Source organism: Amyelois transitella, chromosome Z, assembly GCF_032362555.1.
Source record: "Amyelois transitella isolate CPQ chromosome Z, ilAmyTran1.1, whole genome shotgun sequence".
In the NCBI taxonomy this organism is placed as follows: Eukaryota; Metazoa; Arthropoda; class Insecta; order Lepidoptera; family Pyralidae; genus Amyelois; species Amyelois transitella.
The window spans coordinates 6,434,553-6,452,521 of NC_083535.1; the positions used below are offsets into that span (position 1 = coordinate 6,434,553).

General features: G+C 38.4%; 1 protein-coding gene across 1 annotated transcript; it reads right to left on the reverse strand.

Annotated features, from left to right (window-relative positions):
* Positions 1-3,734: 3,734 nt before the first annotated feature.
* On the reverse strand, positions 3,735-17,075 carry LOC106133755 (insulin-like growth factor 2 mRNA-binding protein 2). Its single transcript, XM_013333586.2, has 4 exons — positions 16,889-17,075; positions 15,680-15,737; positions 14,562-14,642; positions 3,735-3,897 (listed from the first exon to the last, which is right to left on the reverse strand). Exons 1-4 carry the CDS (start codon positions 17,061-17,063, stop codon positions 3,735-3,737), a joined length of 477 nt encoding a protein of 158 aa, XP_013189040.2. The 5' UTR covers positions 17,064-17,075.
* Positions 17,076-17,969: the final 894 nt, after the last annotated feature.

Genomic DNA, 17,969 nt, shown 5'->3' on the forward strand with positions numbered 1-17,969 from the left:
GCGTGCGTGAGCGTCCTCGGTTGTTCGCCGGCCGGCATCAGGGCATAGGGGGAGGCGCGGCGTGGGAGCGGGGCCCTGTATTTGCCCGCGCGGTCGTGCCGCTGCCGCCGCCGATGCCCGGGCCGTCTCCATGACGACGCGGCCTCCTTCGCTTTGCACGTGGCTTTTTTTGGCTTCCTTCCTTGCAAATTAGGATACGAGATTTTCCTACCTTTAGTAAAGTCAATGGATAGGAGATAGAAAAGTTATGTGAATTTGAAATTATGGTAAAACATCACATTCACAATTGGATTAGGTTAAGTAGCTCGCTATCCTCTGCAGGCTACTTGCTGTAGTAGTCTTGTGTGTAGGTATTGCTAAGCCCTAAGAAAATTGTTAACTACTTAACTAGTCTTGTAAACGTTGAACGTTGTAGTTATTCTATAGAACTTTACATTTTCTCTGATCTCTTTTACCTGTGACGTTTTACTTAAACTATCATCGTTTTACTTTAACGTCACGTCACAGATGAGATGAAAGGAACGTTTACAATATTGTTAGTAAGCAGATGAGTCGTTATTATATTGTGACAGCACACACCGATCTCTATGATATCTTTATGGGTGTAAGGATTCCGTAAAAAAAGAGAAACTGTACCAACCTATCTACTAAACCTTTATATTATTTTTATTTGCTAAACATGCGTAGGTACGTCTATAGGTCGGCACCTAACCTATTTACCCAGTTACATTTGTGTTAGTTCTTAAGCAGTTTCGCTGGTTTGCCGTCCATCTTCATTTGAATATGAACGCACTAATAGTGTGTAGTAGGTATTATAATGCCTTATTTGGAACTTCGTTAGGTATACAAGTTTTAAAGCTGCCAACTATATTACTATATTTCTTTGACAGCTGATGCCGTTTTGAGTAGAAAAAATTAAAAGCAAAAAACTTTTTTTTAGTAAAAGCTTTAACTCGTATTTAACCGCCTCTTAAAAGAAGAAAATTAAATTTGGAAAAAACAGACAAATAGAAGGGGCCGTGCTCCGTTGTGTCGCATCATTTCCGCTTCGTTTCATTCACACACAAGACATCCAAACGTTTTTTATCCATCATCTCATATGTCATACTTCTAGAATTTTATCCTCTATTCCTCATACATTTATCATTGCAAAATGGTTTTCAGCGGTTTGCTACTACCGCTCCCGCCGGGAACGATACGTGATGTGGTTGCGGACACCGTCGCTGCCATATCGGTAATAAAAAAAATTAACCCATGTGTGGCGACATCTCTACGCCACAAGTCACAAAAAACAAAATCACGCGATGCTGTCAGTCAAAAACAGCGAAAAAACCGCAGCTCAACATCGTTGGAGCCGCGGTTCTCCAGGCATTACACCTAGCCTTTGGTGGCGGTCGAGCTGAATCATCGCCCCCGCTACAGTGGACGCTGGAGAGGACAGCGGTCTCCGTGCAATTTTGTAATTGTGTGGTGGTATATTGAGTTCTGCATGCCTTACCAGTGTGCAAAAACGTAATGGAGAAGAGTTTTTTTTATGGATGTATTTCTGAGAACATTGTGATTTTATTAGTGACAGGTTGCTAGCGTATTGCCTAAAAGAAGAATTTATGTCAAGTTTATCTTAGCATTTAGCTTGATTCACCCTTACAATCTGCATGGGAGAGGCAGCTGGCACAAACATTTTTTCTTCGCTTCATGACTAGCAGTATCCAAGATTAATTAGCTCCTATAATACCCTTAGTCGCTTTTTACGACATCAATGGGAAAGGGATAGACTGGTATTATTCTAAATTATGTTAACAACAGTGGCATCAAACATCAGAAAACAATCGGGCAGCCTTTACTATTCTGTGAACGGAAGAAACTGGGAACACGCAATGATGAAAGAAAGTGCTAGAAATATCTACTCGCAGTGTCAATCGAATGAATAGAGAAAAAATTGGTAGCTGGACAAAAACCGTGAATTGTAAACACCATGGAAAAACATCAAAACAAGATGAGCAGTGCCAAGAACGAGTACGACGAGACCTATATAGTATTTGCCTCCCATTCAAAATATAGTTGGTTGGCTTGGCAATGAACTCGGACGTTCACAAACATAAAAAAAAAGACAATGAAACGAAATAGTGAATAAAAGGCTGTAGGAAGATGCTAAACTCAAATTAATCTATCATACAAATGCATAAATGAATTAACATCTGTTTCCCGAAAGAATAGGCAGAGACTAAGCTTTCCACTTCCCACGATCCCTGCATACCGTTTCGCGGTTTGGGTTAGTCTTCCCGTTCTAACATTCCGTTCACACTCTCCTGATTTATAAACTTAGTCAACCTGCTTTCATTCATACATATATAAAATCACGCCTCTTTTCCGGAGGGGTAGGCAGAGACTACATCTTTCCACTTGCCATGATCTCTGCATACTTCCTTCGCTTCATCCACATTCATAACTCTCTTCATGCAAGCTCGGCGGTTTGGGGTTTCGGGTACTCTTTTGGGGTTTCGGGTACTCTTGACCTGACCCTTTACCAGAACGTCCTTAATTTGATCAAGATACGTTCGTCTAGGCCTTCCCACTCCGACCTTTTATTCATCATATGACTAAATCAAACCATCTCAGCATTCCCTTAGTTAATATATCTAGTTACTAGCGGACCCGACAGACTTCGTTCTGTCAAAAAGATTAAATTTGTAATATGACAGTTTTTTGTTCCTATCTATTAGACCTACATTGCTTAGACAACAGTGAACTTTGTACATTAGCAATAAAGCTCAAATTGACTGTACGTATTAGTTAGAAAAGGTTTGTATGGGATAAAGAAAAGGACTGTTTTTAAGGTTTTTCAGGCAATTATTTGGCATTTTTTCGCCGTAAAAACCATCCTTGAGCTTCGACGAATATTAAAAAAAAAGAATTGGCCAAATTGGTCCAGGCGTTCTTGAGTTATGCGCTTACCAACACATTTAGCGATTCATTTTTATATATAAGATAAAAATATGTTCGTAAGTACATAGTTAAAAACAGTAAGCATAAAAGGGAACAGGCGTTATGGTTGTGTGTACATAAGTAACTACTATATGTCTGTAAATACAGTACTTTGCGTTAATTCATAGAAAGCTGAACTGAAGCTAAATTCCAGAAAGTCAGAAACCGAGCTGCCTTCTTCCTCGGCAGACTCACGCCCATGATAGGCAACGCAAAGATGTCGCTTAGAAATAAGCTGACTCTTTACATGTTGTGTATCCGCCCCGTCCTGACCTACGCTAGCGTCGTATTCGCACACGCAGCTCCCTCCCATATCGAAAAACTCCAACGTATCCAAAATAGGTTCGCGCGGAGAGCCACGGGTTCGCCCTTGGGCCTTCAAACACGCGACCTGCACAGGGACTTGGAGCTCCCCACAATAGCAGACTTTCTCAAAGGCGTGTCGGAGCGCTATTTTGAAAAAGCTGCCACCTATCCCAACCCCCTAGTGGTCCAGGCCGCAAACTACACACCAAGACCAGATGCCCCGTTGCGCCGCCGACGCCCGAGGAATGTCCTCCATGATCCGGACGACCCCATCACGGTTGCCCCCCGATAACCCTGCGCCTGCCAGGAGGCAAGGTTATCGATACCGTCCCCATCGCACCCACCGGAACAGGGCGCGAAGAAGTAGGAACAGTAGCTCTTTTTCCAGGTACCGCAATGTACCAGGGCGCTTCACGCCGACACGTAAGGCCCCTAAGGCAAGCCTAGTCAAGATTAGAACCCATAAGGTTGAGCGTTGCATCCGCTCGCGAGTTTGCATTGCTCGCATTGCTCAAAGGTAAAGTCCAAGGCCGAGGTTCGTCCCAACTGGGAGCCCCTTGCGCGCTTTTGCCGAAAAGGCTGTTAGGAGGAGCGTCAAGCCCCCGCCTAAAAACGTCCCGCTGTAATAGTAAATGCCCCTCGGGCAAACTCATAGTAAAAAAAAGGTGTATCCAGCTAGACCGAGTCAGACTGCTTGGCTGAGTGTGGTACCAATGTTCATGTTCATGTTGTTCATATGGTTAATTTAATTTTTTTTGAGCCATAGCGTAGCCGATATTCGAAACAACATACCGCCGTCAACAACATCAGAATGGAGGCACAAACTCACTGTAAGCAGCTGACTCAACCATGTTGTTCTTGACGATACTAACGGAATGTACGGTCAGCATAACAAAATTGCATGCAGGTGACATATACACTACTATACCTTATTGATGTGTGCGTATTGTGAATACCTGTGATCGCCAATCAAATTTATCTATTAATTTTATTTTTACACACACAAACATACACATTACAAAATCTTATAATTCCTTGGTTTTCTTGCATGATTGCGACTGAGTCCGTGGTCTGAGGCGATAGACCTTAAAATTGTTTCTGATAATTTCACAGGTATCTGGGTATAATTTGGGCAAACCTACATAGATTCCCAGTAGATATAATGTGGTATGGTCGCTGATGGTGCAACTTGGAACATGCGATTACACATTGTAGGTCTATTACTATTGAAAACAGTTCATTTGCGTTAATAAGTTTAAATAAGAAATATTATGAAATGAAATCCATAACTTTGTAAATACACAACTATACATATATACATCCTATCAAAAAAAGAGCCATCGAATCATTGTTTATTACGAGCAACTGGAGCACCCCCGTGGCTCCGCTCACGTGAATAAAAAAATCCCGCTAATTCCCGTTCCCGCTGGAATTTCGGGGAATACTGTTTTACTGTACTCTAATACCACACAAGGAACCTACATGCCAAGTCGGTTATCTGGTCCTGGTGTATCCTACAGCAGGCTGATCTTAAAGCATACTTCTGCTTCTGAGCTTTTAAGCCAGTTGAGAGAAAAATGTATCCAGCCAGTTCGTAAGGTAACAACTATTGCTTGAAGATTTATTCCCATGAATTTTTCAAGTTATCATCTTATTACATTAGTGACGTGCCGAGTGTGGATTGCGGGGATATCGTTAGATTTTTATCTTAGGATTTTTTTGTTAGTATTATCCATACTTGGATTTCACGGGTCTATACACCCCGGATTTTTGAGAGGCTTGCGTGAGGATATAAATCCAACACGAAGAGGCCCTTTGGAGAAGTTTTTGTTATGTTGTTCTCCTGCCAAAACCCGTTCCCGGGCATATCAATAGACGATATGTCCATGAACAGGTCTCGGCAGGAGGTGGAGCTATTACAAAATAAGGAAAAGAATGATGGGTTATGGAGTTGAAGTTTGGATGGATTTAAACTGGGCTATTGCTGGAGAAGTTTTGGACACCTGCCATAATCATAAATACGTGACTATTATGTGGCAGGTGGTGACTCGCCACTCACTAAATGGGCCCCTCAAATCAGTCACCATCAGGCTAAGGATGTCGAGAGGTGAGACTGCGGGGCGTGAAATCGCGGTGATCCAGTCAGGCACCCCCGGCGTTATGACATTTTACACTTCCATCCTTCGAGCGTATAGCTCTCGCGATTCCACTCTGATCGGCCGGTTAAGGCAAGCCAGAGGTAGGGGTCCTGTCCCTCATCGGTTTCCACTCCGACCTTGGCGAAGGAAGATCGGAGGCGAGGAACAGGGGCCTCCCCTGGGAGCACTCAGGTCCGTGGGGTCGCTGCTCCCCAACAGCTCGCCACAAGCTGCCCTGCGGAGACTGATTGCACTGGGAAGGTGACCTAGGGGGCGATGGGGTCGTCACGTCCCTACGCACTACGCCATTATTATCTATACTAATATTATAAAGCTGAAGAGTTGGTTTGTTTGTTTGACCGTTCGGTTCGAATTGAATAATTATTTTTGTGTTGAATAGATCATTTATCGAGGAAGGCTTTAGGCTATATAACATCACGCTGTAACTATTAGGAGCGAAGAAATAATGGAAAATGTGAAAAAAAAAACGGGATAAATAATTCATACTTGAGGGCTTCAATGATGACCAAAATAACTATTCCACGCGGGCGAAGTCGCGGGCACAGCTTGTCATACCTATACATTCAGTCAGAAAAGTATCGGGAATGGATTATTTATTTATGGTTCCAAATTCAAATTTTTGTTTTTTTTGTTGTTGTTAGATTGGCACAACTGTTTTCCATTTTGGCGCGGAGTTTGAGTTGCATCTGTTGTTTACATTAAATACAGTGCTATTTTTAGTTATATCATATCTAGTGTGTATTGCTAATTTCATAATGGATTAAAACATCGAACAAAGAGTTTGTCTTAAATTTTGCATTGCCAATGGAATATCGTGTTCGGAGTCACTGAAAATGTTACAGAAGGCTTACGGTGAATCGACTTTATCAAAAACTCGTGCTTATGAGTGGTACAAAGCGTTCAAAAGCGGTCGAGATGTGATGGAAGATTTGCCTCGCTCTGGTAGGCCATCAACGTCTGCAACTGAAGTTAACATCGCAAAAGTGAAGGAAATAGTGACTGAAAATCCTCATTCAACTTTGAGAGAGATAGCCACCGAACTTTCTGTATCTCACGAGTCGATCCGTACCATTTTAACTAATAATTTGGGTATGAAACATGTTGCCGCTCGGCTAGTCCCAAAAGACCTGAATTTTTTTCAAAAACTCAATCGCATGAGAGTCGCTGAGGACATGCTAGAACGAGTCAATTCCGACCCAACATTCATGAAACGCATTGTTACTGGTGACGAGACGTGGGTTTACGAGTTTGACATGCAAACTAGTCAACAAGCTTCGGAGTGGCGCCTTCCAACTGAACCGAAACCGAAAAAACCACGCCAAAGGCGTTCAAAAGTCAAAGTCATGTTGACTGTTTTCTTTGACTATCGCGGTGTTGTGCACTCGGAATTCTTGCCGGAAGGTCAAACGGTAAATAAGGAATATTATTTGAGTGTTATGCGGCGTCTAAGAGAGCAAATCCGACGAAAAAGGCCAGATTTGTGGAAAGAAAATTCTTGGATTTTGCACCATGATAATGCACCTTCGCACAAGGCCATCATTGTGAACGAATTTTTAACCAAACACTCAAGAAATACCATCGAGCAACCACCATATTCACCAGATTTGGCTCCAGCCGACTTTTTTCTTTTTCCTAAACTCAAATTACCACTTCGTGGCACCCGTTTTCAATCGGTAGAAGACATAAAAGAGAATTCGCGGCGAGAACTGACCTCAATTCCGGAAACAGCGTTTAAAAAATGTTTTGATGATTGGATTATTCGTTGGCGTAAGTGTATCGTTTCTAAAGGAGCATATTTTGAAGGTGATAAAATAAATTTGGATGAATAACAAACAGTTTGTGTATTATTGATCTTTTCCTGCTACTTTCTTGACAGAGTAGTACAACGTGTGCTTTTGCGAATAATAGTAACAAAATACTACTACTAATACTAGAAATTAGTTAAGCCATAATCATAGGTTCTTGTGATTTGGTAGATAAGTAAACATTCGCTCTCGTGCTTCCAATCATATTTTCACCTGTTGAACTCACAGGTTACAGCGAATACACATATACAACGTATCGCCCTTAGCCAAAACTACAAAACCAAAAGGATGACAGCTGTGTAGTGTAAGATCTTCATGGCCAATTACCACCAAAGGCTTTTTTTTGTTTTATTGGATCCTAAAGTGAAAAAAAAAACTTCACTTATCGTGTAAATACTTAAACAAATTTTATTATTTAATTACTAGCTGTCCCGGCAAACGTTGTTTTGCCATATAAATAATAAGTTAATGTTAAGGGTCGACAACCCCTATCACTAAGGGCTATGAAAAATAGATGTTAGCCGATTCTCAGACCTACTCTGAATATGCATGCAAAATTTGGTTAAAATCGGTAAAGCCGTTTCGGTGGAGTACGGAGACAAACATTGTGACACGAGAATTTTATATATAAGATTTTTACCAAGGCCCTCATGTGTCACACCTTTAATTTGTGGTGCGGGTTATTCGTCAAGGTGAGACAACAGCGGTGGTTGTAAGCGCCTGCGCCATTCCATCGATCGCAGAACGCGAGCGCGCCGCCTACGCGACCGCCACGTGCCCGAAGGCGTTTTCGCCGTAAATCCTATCGCAAAGAGCACGACCTACGTGATATAAGTACCACTCCCGTCATTTCACGCCGTCCTAGCGAGCTTATGCAAAGCGATTTAGCACCCAGCTCAAAGTATCAAAATAGTGAGCGTCCGGGCCGTGCTTCGATCCAAACAGTCCGGATCTGGATTGTTAAGTTCATCATAAGCAACGTGCGTGTAACCGTAACAAAGCACAAGTAGTCGATAAAATAAACTTCTGTTTGCAGGTTTTATACAGAGATAGATATGTACCACTAGTGGCTCGCCAGGGCTCCCTCCGCCCATGCTTACGCTACGATACCTAACTTCTTCATTCGAACGTATTCAGCGGTCACATCTACAGCGCCCTGCTGCAGTACCCGGGGTCCGCTACTTTTATCCTATCACAGAGTGCCTGCCGTCTGACCTCAGTAACCAAAAGCAAAACCATAACCAATACCCTAAAGTAATTTAGATAAAAAAAAGAAAGAGTTTGAATACTTTAACTATTTGCATTTGGGGAGACGCTGGTGGCACATTCTATGTTATTCTTTCGCTCCTAGACCAGCATGGAAGACTACGATAGGTACCTAATACCGCTAGTTATGCTTCTCAGCTGTGGAATAATTTCTGGTCAGATCAGTTCAGTACATGATCGGTTCAGTATTTAAGGATTAAACTCCCTATAATCAAACATAGTTACAAACATAATATCTTTATAAAGGTAAAGATGTGTACCAACACCTAAACTGACATTTTATATCCATTATGTATGTTAAATAAGTTGTTACTTGGAGCAGAAAACAGACATTGCTAATAAAAAGGTACTGTTAATTTTTTGAGCCCCTAAATTTATTAAACGCGAGTACCTAATTCAAGGTCGTCTCTACAGAAATTTAACGGGTTATTTTTTGTATAAGCCCTTCAGAAACTTGTGGCGCATAATGTACCGCCGTTATTGAAAGGCTACGCTTTTAAGATCCCCGATCAAGAGATCACGCACTAGATAAGAACGTCAATGCTGATATTTGCTGTTCGTAGATGAAATCTAATGAATTTGTAATAATAATAAAGCTGTTCCGAAGTATGCTTCCTTGTATGATTCTGTCTTAAAACAAATCTGTCCTAAGGAGATATAAGCGTCTGTTCACTCAGGTCAACTTGAAGCTAGCTTCAAATCGGTATAAGTACTCATATATACATAAACTCACGTCAGGCCAAGTTCAGCTGTATGGTTTAATAATGGAATTGAGATTTAAATAGCGACAGATTGCTAGCTTCTCCTACAAGCAGTATCCCAAGTTTATTATCCGTTACGATAGTCATCCGCCTTTGAACGCCAAGAATCTCGTCCGCGACCACACTGCAGTTCTCAACTTGAGGCAAATGTACATAAAGGGACACTTTCCTATTTGTTTATAACGAGTATTACAGATAGGGCAGCCCAAAATATTGATTGTATTATAATTAAGTATCCGCAACCTGTAATTTCACACGATGGAAATTAATTATGTGTGATGCTAAATGCGTTAATCAGGCTGTGGCTGTATCGTAGTAGCTATTAAATTGATTAAACACTTGTAGTTGTACTTACATCTATTAATAAATAACAATATTTTTGTAAGTCACGTTTCCAATTAGAAAAGCATTGCTAAGGTTACGTCAATTCAATACCTATAAGTTCAGAGCTTAATAGGCTACCAATTGAAAAACGAGGCAATTATTAACAAGCAAATAATTTTCTTTCAAGTAAGTAGGTATTCTTTGAAAAATGAATATATATTTCATAGAATTTGTTGAATGAATCTCGCTCACGAAAAATTATAGCAGAGCAGAGCAGAGCCCAAGATGCAAAATCGGGATTTCCTCGAGCGTCAAAAAGACCTTTTGGGTTACGAAGCTTATATAGAAAAAGAAATAAACATCATATACTCTTAATACAGATTTTCAAAAATGTAATAAATGACGTGTGGTTCCCTGCACCAATAGAAAAAAGATTAGGACCAATCCATCTCTTTCCCCGTTCCAGAAACTTGGGATTTTTCTTTTAGGCGACAGGCTAGCAACCTGTCACTATTTGAATCTTAATTCTATCATTAAGCCAAACAGCTGAACGTGGCCTGTCAGTCTTTCTAAGACTGTTGGCTCTGTCTACTCCGCAAGGGATATAGACGTGATTATATGTATGTATGTTAATCTGATTGTTTTCATGATGAGGGTGACCGTAAGTAAGGTGAAAAATAAAGAAAAAACATATCAAGCGCATCAGACTTAACATCTAAGGAGATAAAAAAGCTCTTTGGTATGGCTTTTGTTTAATGGTCTGACGATTTGGATGTGACTCAAACTCGCGGCCATTATAAGGTAGTGCAAAAAAATCGCTATGTTGTAGGGTCAACAGGCAGAGAATGCTTTGACGCATTAACTACACCTGTTGTTCATTTTACATGTATACAGTTTAAATAAATAAATAAATACTCAAGCGCCTCAGATTAAGATATCTATGGTTCATCTTTATGTCCTAGACGTGCAATTATATAATCTGACCTGAAGGGATAGGTAGGTACGCCTAATCCGATAATTACACATTTTATTTTTTTTACTCATTTACCTTTTTCTTAAGTTTTTCAGTTTATTAAGTTCAATAAACAGGTTTTTTTTTACAGAATACTTATGTTTATAATATATTATTAAAAAAAATGATATTTTTTTATTATCATTTACATCGGTAAAATCATGATGATCCTCCTCTGATTGGACGCTGGAAATACGGTGAAAACAATAACATGCCACGAACGAGTCTGTGTGATCAACTTTCATAGCATCATGTGATCACCTTATTGTATTCACTTAATTATAAATGGCAACAAGATCCAGAGTGAGGACGAAGTGAAGGAGTCTGTGTTAGGAAAAGAGTAAGAAAGGAAAATCATGTAGCTGCACGGATTAAAATTTTATTGATGAATTTTTATTACTTCGGCTCGTGGAAAACGTGTGATTCTCTAAATTTTCCGTAATACATAAATACATACATAAAATCACGCCTCTTTTCGGAGGGGTAGGCAGAGACTACATCTTTCCACTTGCCACGATTTCTGCATACTTCCTTAGCTTCATCCACATTCATAACTCTCTTCATGAAAGCTCGGCGATTTCGGATACTCTTGACCTGACCCTTTATCAGGACGTCCTTAATTTGATCAAGATACGTTCGTCTAGGTCTTCCCACTCCGATCTTTCCCTCCACACTCTCCTTGTATATCTGCTTAGTCAACCTGATTTCATTCATTCATTCAACCTGCCTCCACATGACCAAACCATCTTAACATACCCTTTTATTTTCCTGTAACTACATCTTCTTTCACATCACAACATTCCCTTATCACGCTGTTCCTTATCCGGTCACTCAATTTCACACCCTTTTATTCAAATTTTCCGTAATCCTTGATTTATTCCCTTCAAAATTAAATAAAAATTAACCACGCTCGAGAATGTCAAAATGTCGTTATTTTACAACTTTGTAGTCACGTATATACAGGTTTTAGCATGTAACTAATTCTAAACCCTACCTTAATCTGTCACGCTAGAGAATTTCAGATGACCAATTTTTTTTACTAATCCGATCCTTGACGAGCGGCCTATATCTGGATAGGGCTGCTTATTATGGAGCTTTTATCTGGTGGAATTACTTAACGAGGTACAAAGTTTTTACTTGTATATTAATCTACCACGCTTTAGTTAATCCTGAAATCCCCTCTTGGGCTCTCCTACTATAATCTAACCTAAGCGTTCCACAGATCGGCCAGGTTACTTCTTTTCATAAATACCTATGCAGACAGAGGATAAAATTAAAAAAAGCGAAAAATCCTCCTTATTTCATCTCAGACTACATAAGAAAACTATATGCCAAATTTTAAAATTTTAAGTCTATATACCCGGCGGTGTAAATTGATATGTCAGTCACAGTCAACCAGAGTCCGTCAATGTCCTCTTTTATAAAATAAGCATTTTTAGAACCGCGTACCCGAAGTCAAAAAGGCTAGTTTTTCCGAAAATCCTCACAAAAGTTAAATTCCAGGCAAAAGTCAGTTTAACATAATTTGATTCATCCGACCGTTTGGAAGAAAACAAATAATTAACTTTACTTGTATTAAAAAAGAAAGAATGGTTTGATATTGCAGAAGCGATTCATTATTTTTCTCTGGATCCCTAAAAACGTTGTCGAAAATTTGATAAAAAAAATCAAAGCAAAGTATCCGGAAGCGTTGTCTACGTATATTATTATAATGGCTACTAAGAACATCAAAGCTTTTCTTTCACTAAGGAAAGAACACGGATATAAAAAGAAAATCTTATTTTTTTAAGTCCGTGGCAACACCGCTCATGAAGGTACCGTTTTTTACCTATTACATATTTATCGATTGCGTACAGTTTTTTAAAGTGGATAATAGGTACCTGGTCTGCGAGATAGTTATGGAAATCTTGCACAACAAGGATAATCTGTACACCAGCTACATAGACATAGACAAATCTGGGCGACTTAGGTACTATATTTTGTATACCCAATATTTCTTAACATTTTTGCATATTCTTAGTTGCACCCTCCATTCGTATGCTACAGGGTCTGTGGTCCCCTTATTTTCTACGTCCATATCAGACAAAATTAAAACTGCGCGTTCTCAAAATACGCAAGAAAATAGTCGCCCATCTCGGTCAGCCAAGTGAGCCCTGCGCGCGTACGCTCTGCTAAATTGGTATTGATTTGTTTTAGATGCCGTACATTAAGTTTATGTAGCTACTAAGTTATGAATTTCGTTATGTTCCTGAACTAAACGGGTTTGACGTATGAGAAACCGTCGCCAGAAACAGAAGTAGGTAGTATTCAACGGTGGTTTACAATTATTTTGGATTAAAAGATATCAAGGCAAAATAAGAAGCCCATTAATATTGTAAACAGCGTACGAACAAAAAAATCAATAGGATTTAGTTATCAGTATATTATTGGAGAAGTGACAAACTTAATTATGTGTAAACTTCCAGATTAGTAGGTATAAGTAGCCTTTATCATGAAACTAGCTTTTACACGCAGCTTCGCACGCGCGAATTAAGCACCGCCTACAAAAGAATATAGGGTTTTCACAAATCCCACGGGTACTATAGCTTTTACCGGGATAAAAAGTACAAAGGGAGTATAAATGGGACTGGAGTGGGAAGACTTAGATGAACGTACCCTTATCAAATTGGAGACGTTCTAGCAAAAGGTCAGGTCAAGAGTACCCGAACCCGATGAGATTGCACGAAGAGAGTTATGCACGTGGATGAAGCGAAAGAATGCATGCAGGGATCGTGGCAAGTGGAAAGTGGTGGTCTCTGCCTACCCCTCCGGGAAAGAGGCGTCATTTATGTATGTATGTATGTAAAAATACCCTATTTCTTCTTCAGACTCTTACTCTTTAATACGGTAATCGGTCACGTAGAGTTGAGCCAGACGGAAGACGTATCTACAGTATAAGCTTGTCAAATATTTTACGAGCATGTGAAGCATATTTAATCGGTAGGTAAGTAAGTAAGTAAATATTTATTGTTCACTAAAGGAGTATACCTACATTCTAGAAATATAAAACGGTAGTACAGTACAAAGGCGGGATTATCCCTAAGTGGGACCTCGTGTAGCTAACCTAAAATACCTGTAGGTACATAAGTAAGCCACAAACTTAGAACTCAACAGCTGAGAATAGCAACTTTTCAGGACAATTGAAAGTAACAACTTTATTTTAGACCAAGCAGAAATACTTTTGGCTTATATCCAGCATTTTGAGGTGAGTAAATTCATTGATTCGGAAGACTCAACAAGTGGAGCCGCCACGTGGCGTCGCGGCTTGGAAACAATAGCTTTCAGTTCGCACGTCGCGTGGTGTCGCCGGGAATGTTAATACTATATAGCCAGCTGGTAGCAGCAGTAGGTAGATAGTATATTCTTTTGAATAGTTTCTCATTAAAACTTGACGAAAAATTAAAATTTTCATGGGAAGAAAGATGTAGTTTAAAATAGAACACGAAAGCTCAAATTAAATAATATTAACCTTACCTCACAGCATGATTTAGGTATGTCATATTATGTCACCTATGAAATAAGAAAGCTTCAACAATAATTCATAAATAAAATAATGATTATTTTGGTTTTCTTCATGTACTCAACAATGCAGAAAAAATAACTAAAATAATTTGTAAATAGGTACTTACCCAAAATTATGAAATCCAAAACTTTCTTACGCCAATCCACTCAGAACTAAAAATTCGAATAATACCGGTTATCTATATTTATCCAAAGTACATTACAAACTGAAATATTAAAAAAATCTTAAGAAATACAGAGCTTTTATTATAATTTTAATAAAAAAACGTATCAAGTTTGTTTACCTATATTTCAGTGCCTAAAGACATTTCTTTAGGCACTGAATTTTCAGTTCTATAACTCATTAGTTATAGAACTGAAAATAAGGAAACGAAGTACTTACTTCCACCCGCCGGCTGGAGTATCGTTACTCGTCTCCTTCAGCTGCGTAGTGCTGGCACTCTGCAGGTTCGGGACATTAAGGCTGAAAATATGAAAAATAATTTCATAAACGGCTCACTAATCTTATGATATAGGCACTAACATACGTAGACACTTTCAATTTCGATTCGTTAGTTTTTATTTCTTGACTTTTACAGCTGTCTTAGTTGCCTTACTTATTCATTCGTAGGGATAGTTTTAAATCAAATTCCATTAATAAACTTAGATAAAAGTTGCCTGCTAGACTCACTTTATTGCGGTTTTTTACTTCGAAAGGGATTAAGACAATATTCTATAAGATATAAAGTTATTTGATGTGTCTTAAAAACATTAAAAAAATAATTGTGTTTCGCCAGCGATTTAATACCTTTCTAAGCATATGGACATAATTTACTTGTTAAATATTACATAATAAAATTAGGTTTTCCTCACATCTGTTTTTTTTTATTAATAGCGGCGGGTTATTTTACTTTGGCGGGTTTATATATTGCAAGTTAGTATAATGTAGGAGAATGTTCCAGGCTGCAGTTTGATTCCCAAACGATCGTATTGCAGTGGACAATAGACAGTTACTGCAAGAAGGTAAACACGTAGTCCACTGAAATATTTCGTCATCAATTCCAAACCATTCGAGATTGATCCGCTCACCCGCCTCTGTGTGTACGCGTATAAGAAGTAGAATATTTTTTTGTTCAATTTAACACGATATTGGTAAATCTCTACTGGAACACGTATCTATGCGTCTGAATCTGTTATCTCTTAGTCATATGCTTATTTTTATGTTAAAGTTCATCGATATCAGTCCAAATTTTTACTTCTTACCGTAACAAAAAAAAGAATTCAAACTTTCTTTTTCTATTACATACCAATCGAAGTATTGATATAGATTAAAGATATTTCCTACTCTGTGAAAAGTTTAGGTATGTACTTTATGCAGATCGCATCAAATCGCTGGGTATGCTATCATCACACCTAAATTCTCAATACATTATGCACTTAGTGTGGTTCTGCTTATGAACTGAACGAAGATTGACACTAGGCGGATGTGGGATGCCTGTGCTTGTTCAGGCGTTTACTTACATTTTTTTATTTGCAACTGATGGCTCCACGACCAGCGGCAACCCGCAGTACGAGAAACCTATGACAAAAGAACATGGGTCAGTAACTATCTTGTTTATATCACACTAAAATCCCTAGGATTCTTCATATAGGCGATGGGCTAGTAACCTGTCACTATTTGAATCTCAATTTCATCATTAAGCCATATACAGCTGAACATGGTCTAGTCTTTTCAAGCCTGTTGCAGCCCTTAAGGAATAAAGGCGTGATTATTTAAATGTATTAGGCGAAGTGAAAGTAAAAAAGGATGATTCGAGATTTAGGTTCTCAAGGAACCTATCTACCATTTTTCCACACTGAAAGGTCACGACCAGCTGTATATGGCTTGAATGATGAAATTGAAGATAACTCTAAATTAAAAAAAGTTATCTAGTATGTCTACAGAGATGAGCTCTATGATTGTGTATATACTTATGTACAAAAATACTTCTGATTTGGGTCCTTTCAATAAATTCATAGAATTCAACTAAGCATTGCTGCCGAAACATCATTTTTACACCTGTTATAGCAGTAGTCACAGGCAATACATGCTTATTTATTACCAACAATTAAATTTCACACAAAATACATTTTATTATGACCTATTGGAACGCACTTCAGATCGATTACACATAACTGTAGCTCAATACGCTCAATCCTATGATGAGATCAACTCCCTTACAAGTAGGTACTCGTACAAACTCAGCGTTCGTAATCGGGCGGCGTATTTGTACTAGTTTACTAAATTGCATAATGCGCCGGTTCGAAACGGGAGTGTATATTATCACAAGTATACTAGTCGCCTGACAACAGGGAGACAACGTAAGTACGATGAACCTGACCAGATGTATGTTCTCAAGAATAAACCATTTCGATACGTGAATTTCAGTAGTATGTTTTTTTTACCAATTTATGTTTATGTTCATCCATAAATAAGTCGATGCTATATCAAATAATACCTATAATAAATTTTAAAATATGTTTGTAACCCTTCACAATAAACAGTTTACAATTATAATTTTCAATTAATCACTTTTACCGTATTATAAACAAAACCGTATTTAGTAGTAGGGAAAGTCAGGTATACGATCAGGATCATCGATAACTGTAAATATTTTATATCTACTTATAATAGGTATATCTATCTTAATATAGGAATCTACAAATACGTTACAATGAATATTGCCATACCATGCAGTTTGTCGATAGCGCGATCCGCAGCCGATTGATCTGGGAAATCTACGAATGCATAGCCACCTCTTTTTACTGAAATATCGGCAACTGTGAGATTCTGTTCTGCAAACAGTTGTCGTACAGCTGCTTCGTCCGCCTCAATGGGTAGATTTCCTATGTAAAGTTTATTCATAGCAGAGACCGTCTTAAGGTGTTCAGTCATTGCGAATATTCACGAGGCAATTATAACAAATATGATAAGATTTACTTTAAATTGTTTGTCGATGTCACTTGACTGAAAAGTTCCTTTCGGTTATTTCGAAATTCATTTGTCGACTGTAGTATGGATGTCAAATAATTAAATTTCGAATACGGTGAACGACATTTGGACATAGCAGTACTCTCCGCGGCCACGCTTTTTTCTAAAAACAAAAAAGTAAATGTTCAAAATATTCATATCCATACTTTAAAAATAATTGTATTTTTGTTAAGTAGGTACATAGATAGCTATGTAGTTATTTTTGTGTGTTACGCATAAACTCAACAAATACATACTGGACGTGACGTCCTATTCCGAGCAGATTTTAGTAACTGTGTACAACTACATACTATCTAATAAATTCAAGGAAAATCAAATTCCACAAATTGATTAAAAAAAATCAAGAAATATTTTACACATCTTTGTCAATAGTTTGTAAATAGAAGATTTATCAAAGAAATATATAACGTAATGACCTGCTATGAAAGCGATGCAAAACCTAAAAAACCGCCTTTGTACCATCCCTATCTGTTTTATGTTGTTTTGTATGTTTTACTCTTATGGTGCAATAAAGAGTTTTATCTATCTATCTATCCAAAATATTTTTTTTATGTATGCCTCCAAAAGAGTCTCTATTGGATATTTTTTTCTATTCCTAATTTATTTAATATGTAATTCCCACAGACATATAAGTCTGTGTTAATTCCTTATTCTTTATGGTCATGACATAAAGCTGAGTTGAACATATTTGGTAGATAGCATATAAGTTAAAATAAGGTTTTTCAAGTTATGTTTACTTGTATTTTATGCTCCAATATAAATTAATCTCTTTCGTTCTTT

What these genes read in the sequence shown, in the direction of transcription:
- LOC106133755 (XM_013333586.2), bottom strand. Translation starts at nt 17,063, where the DNA reads ATGAATAAACTTTACATAGGAAATCTACCCATTGAGGCGGACGAAGCA. An exon ending in TCAGTTGCAAATAAAAAAAT is followed by an intron (nt 14,643 to 15,679) that starts GTAAGTAAACGC and finishes TCATATTTTCAG; the next exon opens with CCTTAATGTCCCGAACCTGC. An exon ending in ACTCCAGCCGGCGGGTGGAA is followed by an intron (nt 3,898 to 14,561) that starts GTAAGTACTTCG and finishes GGACGTTTTTAG; the next exon opens with GCGGGGGCTTGACGCTCCTC.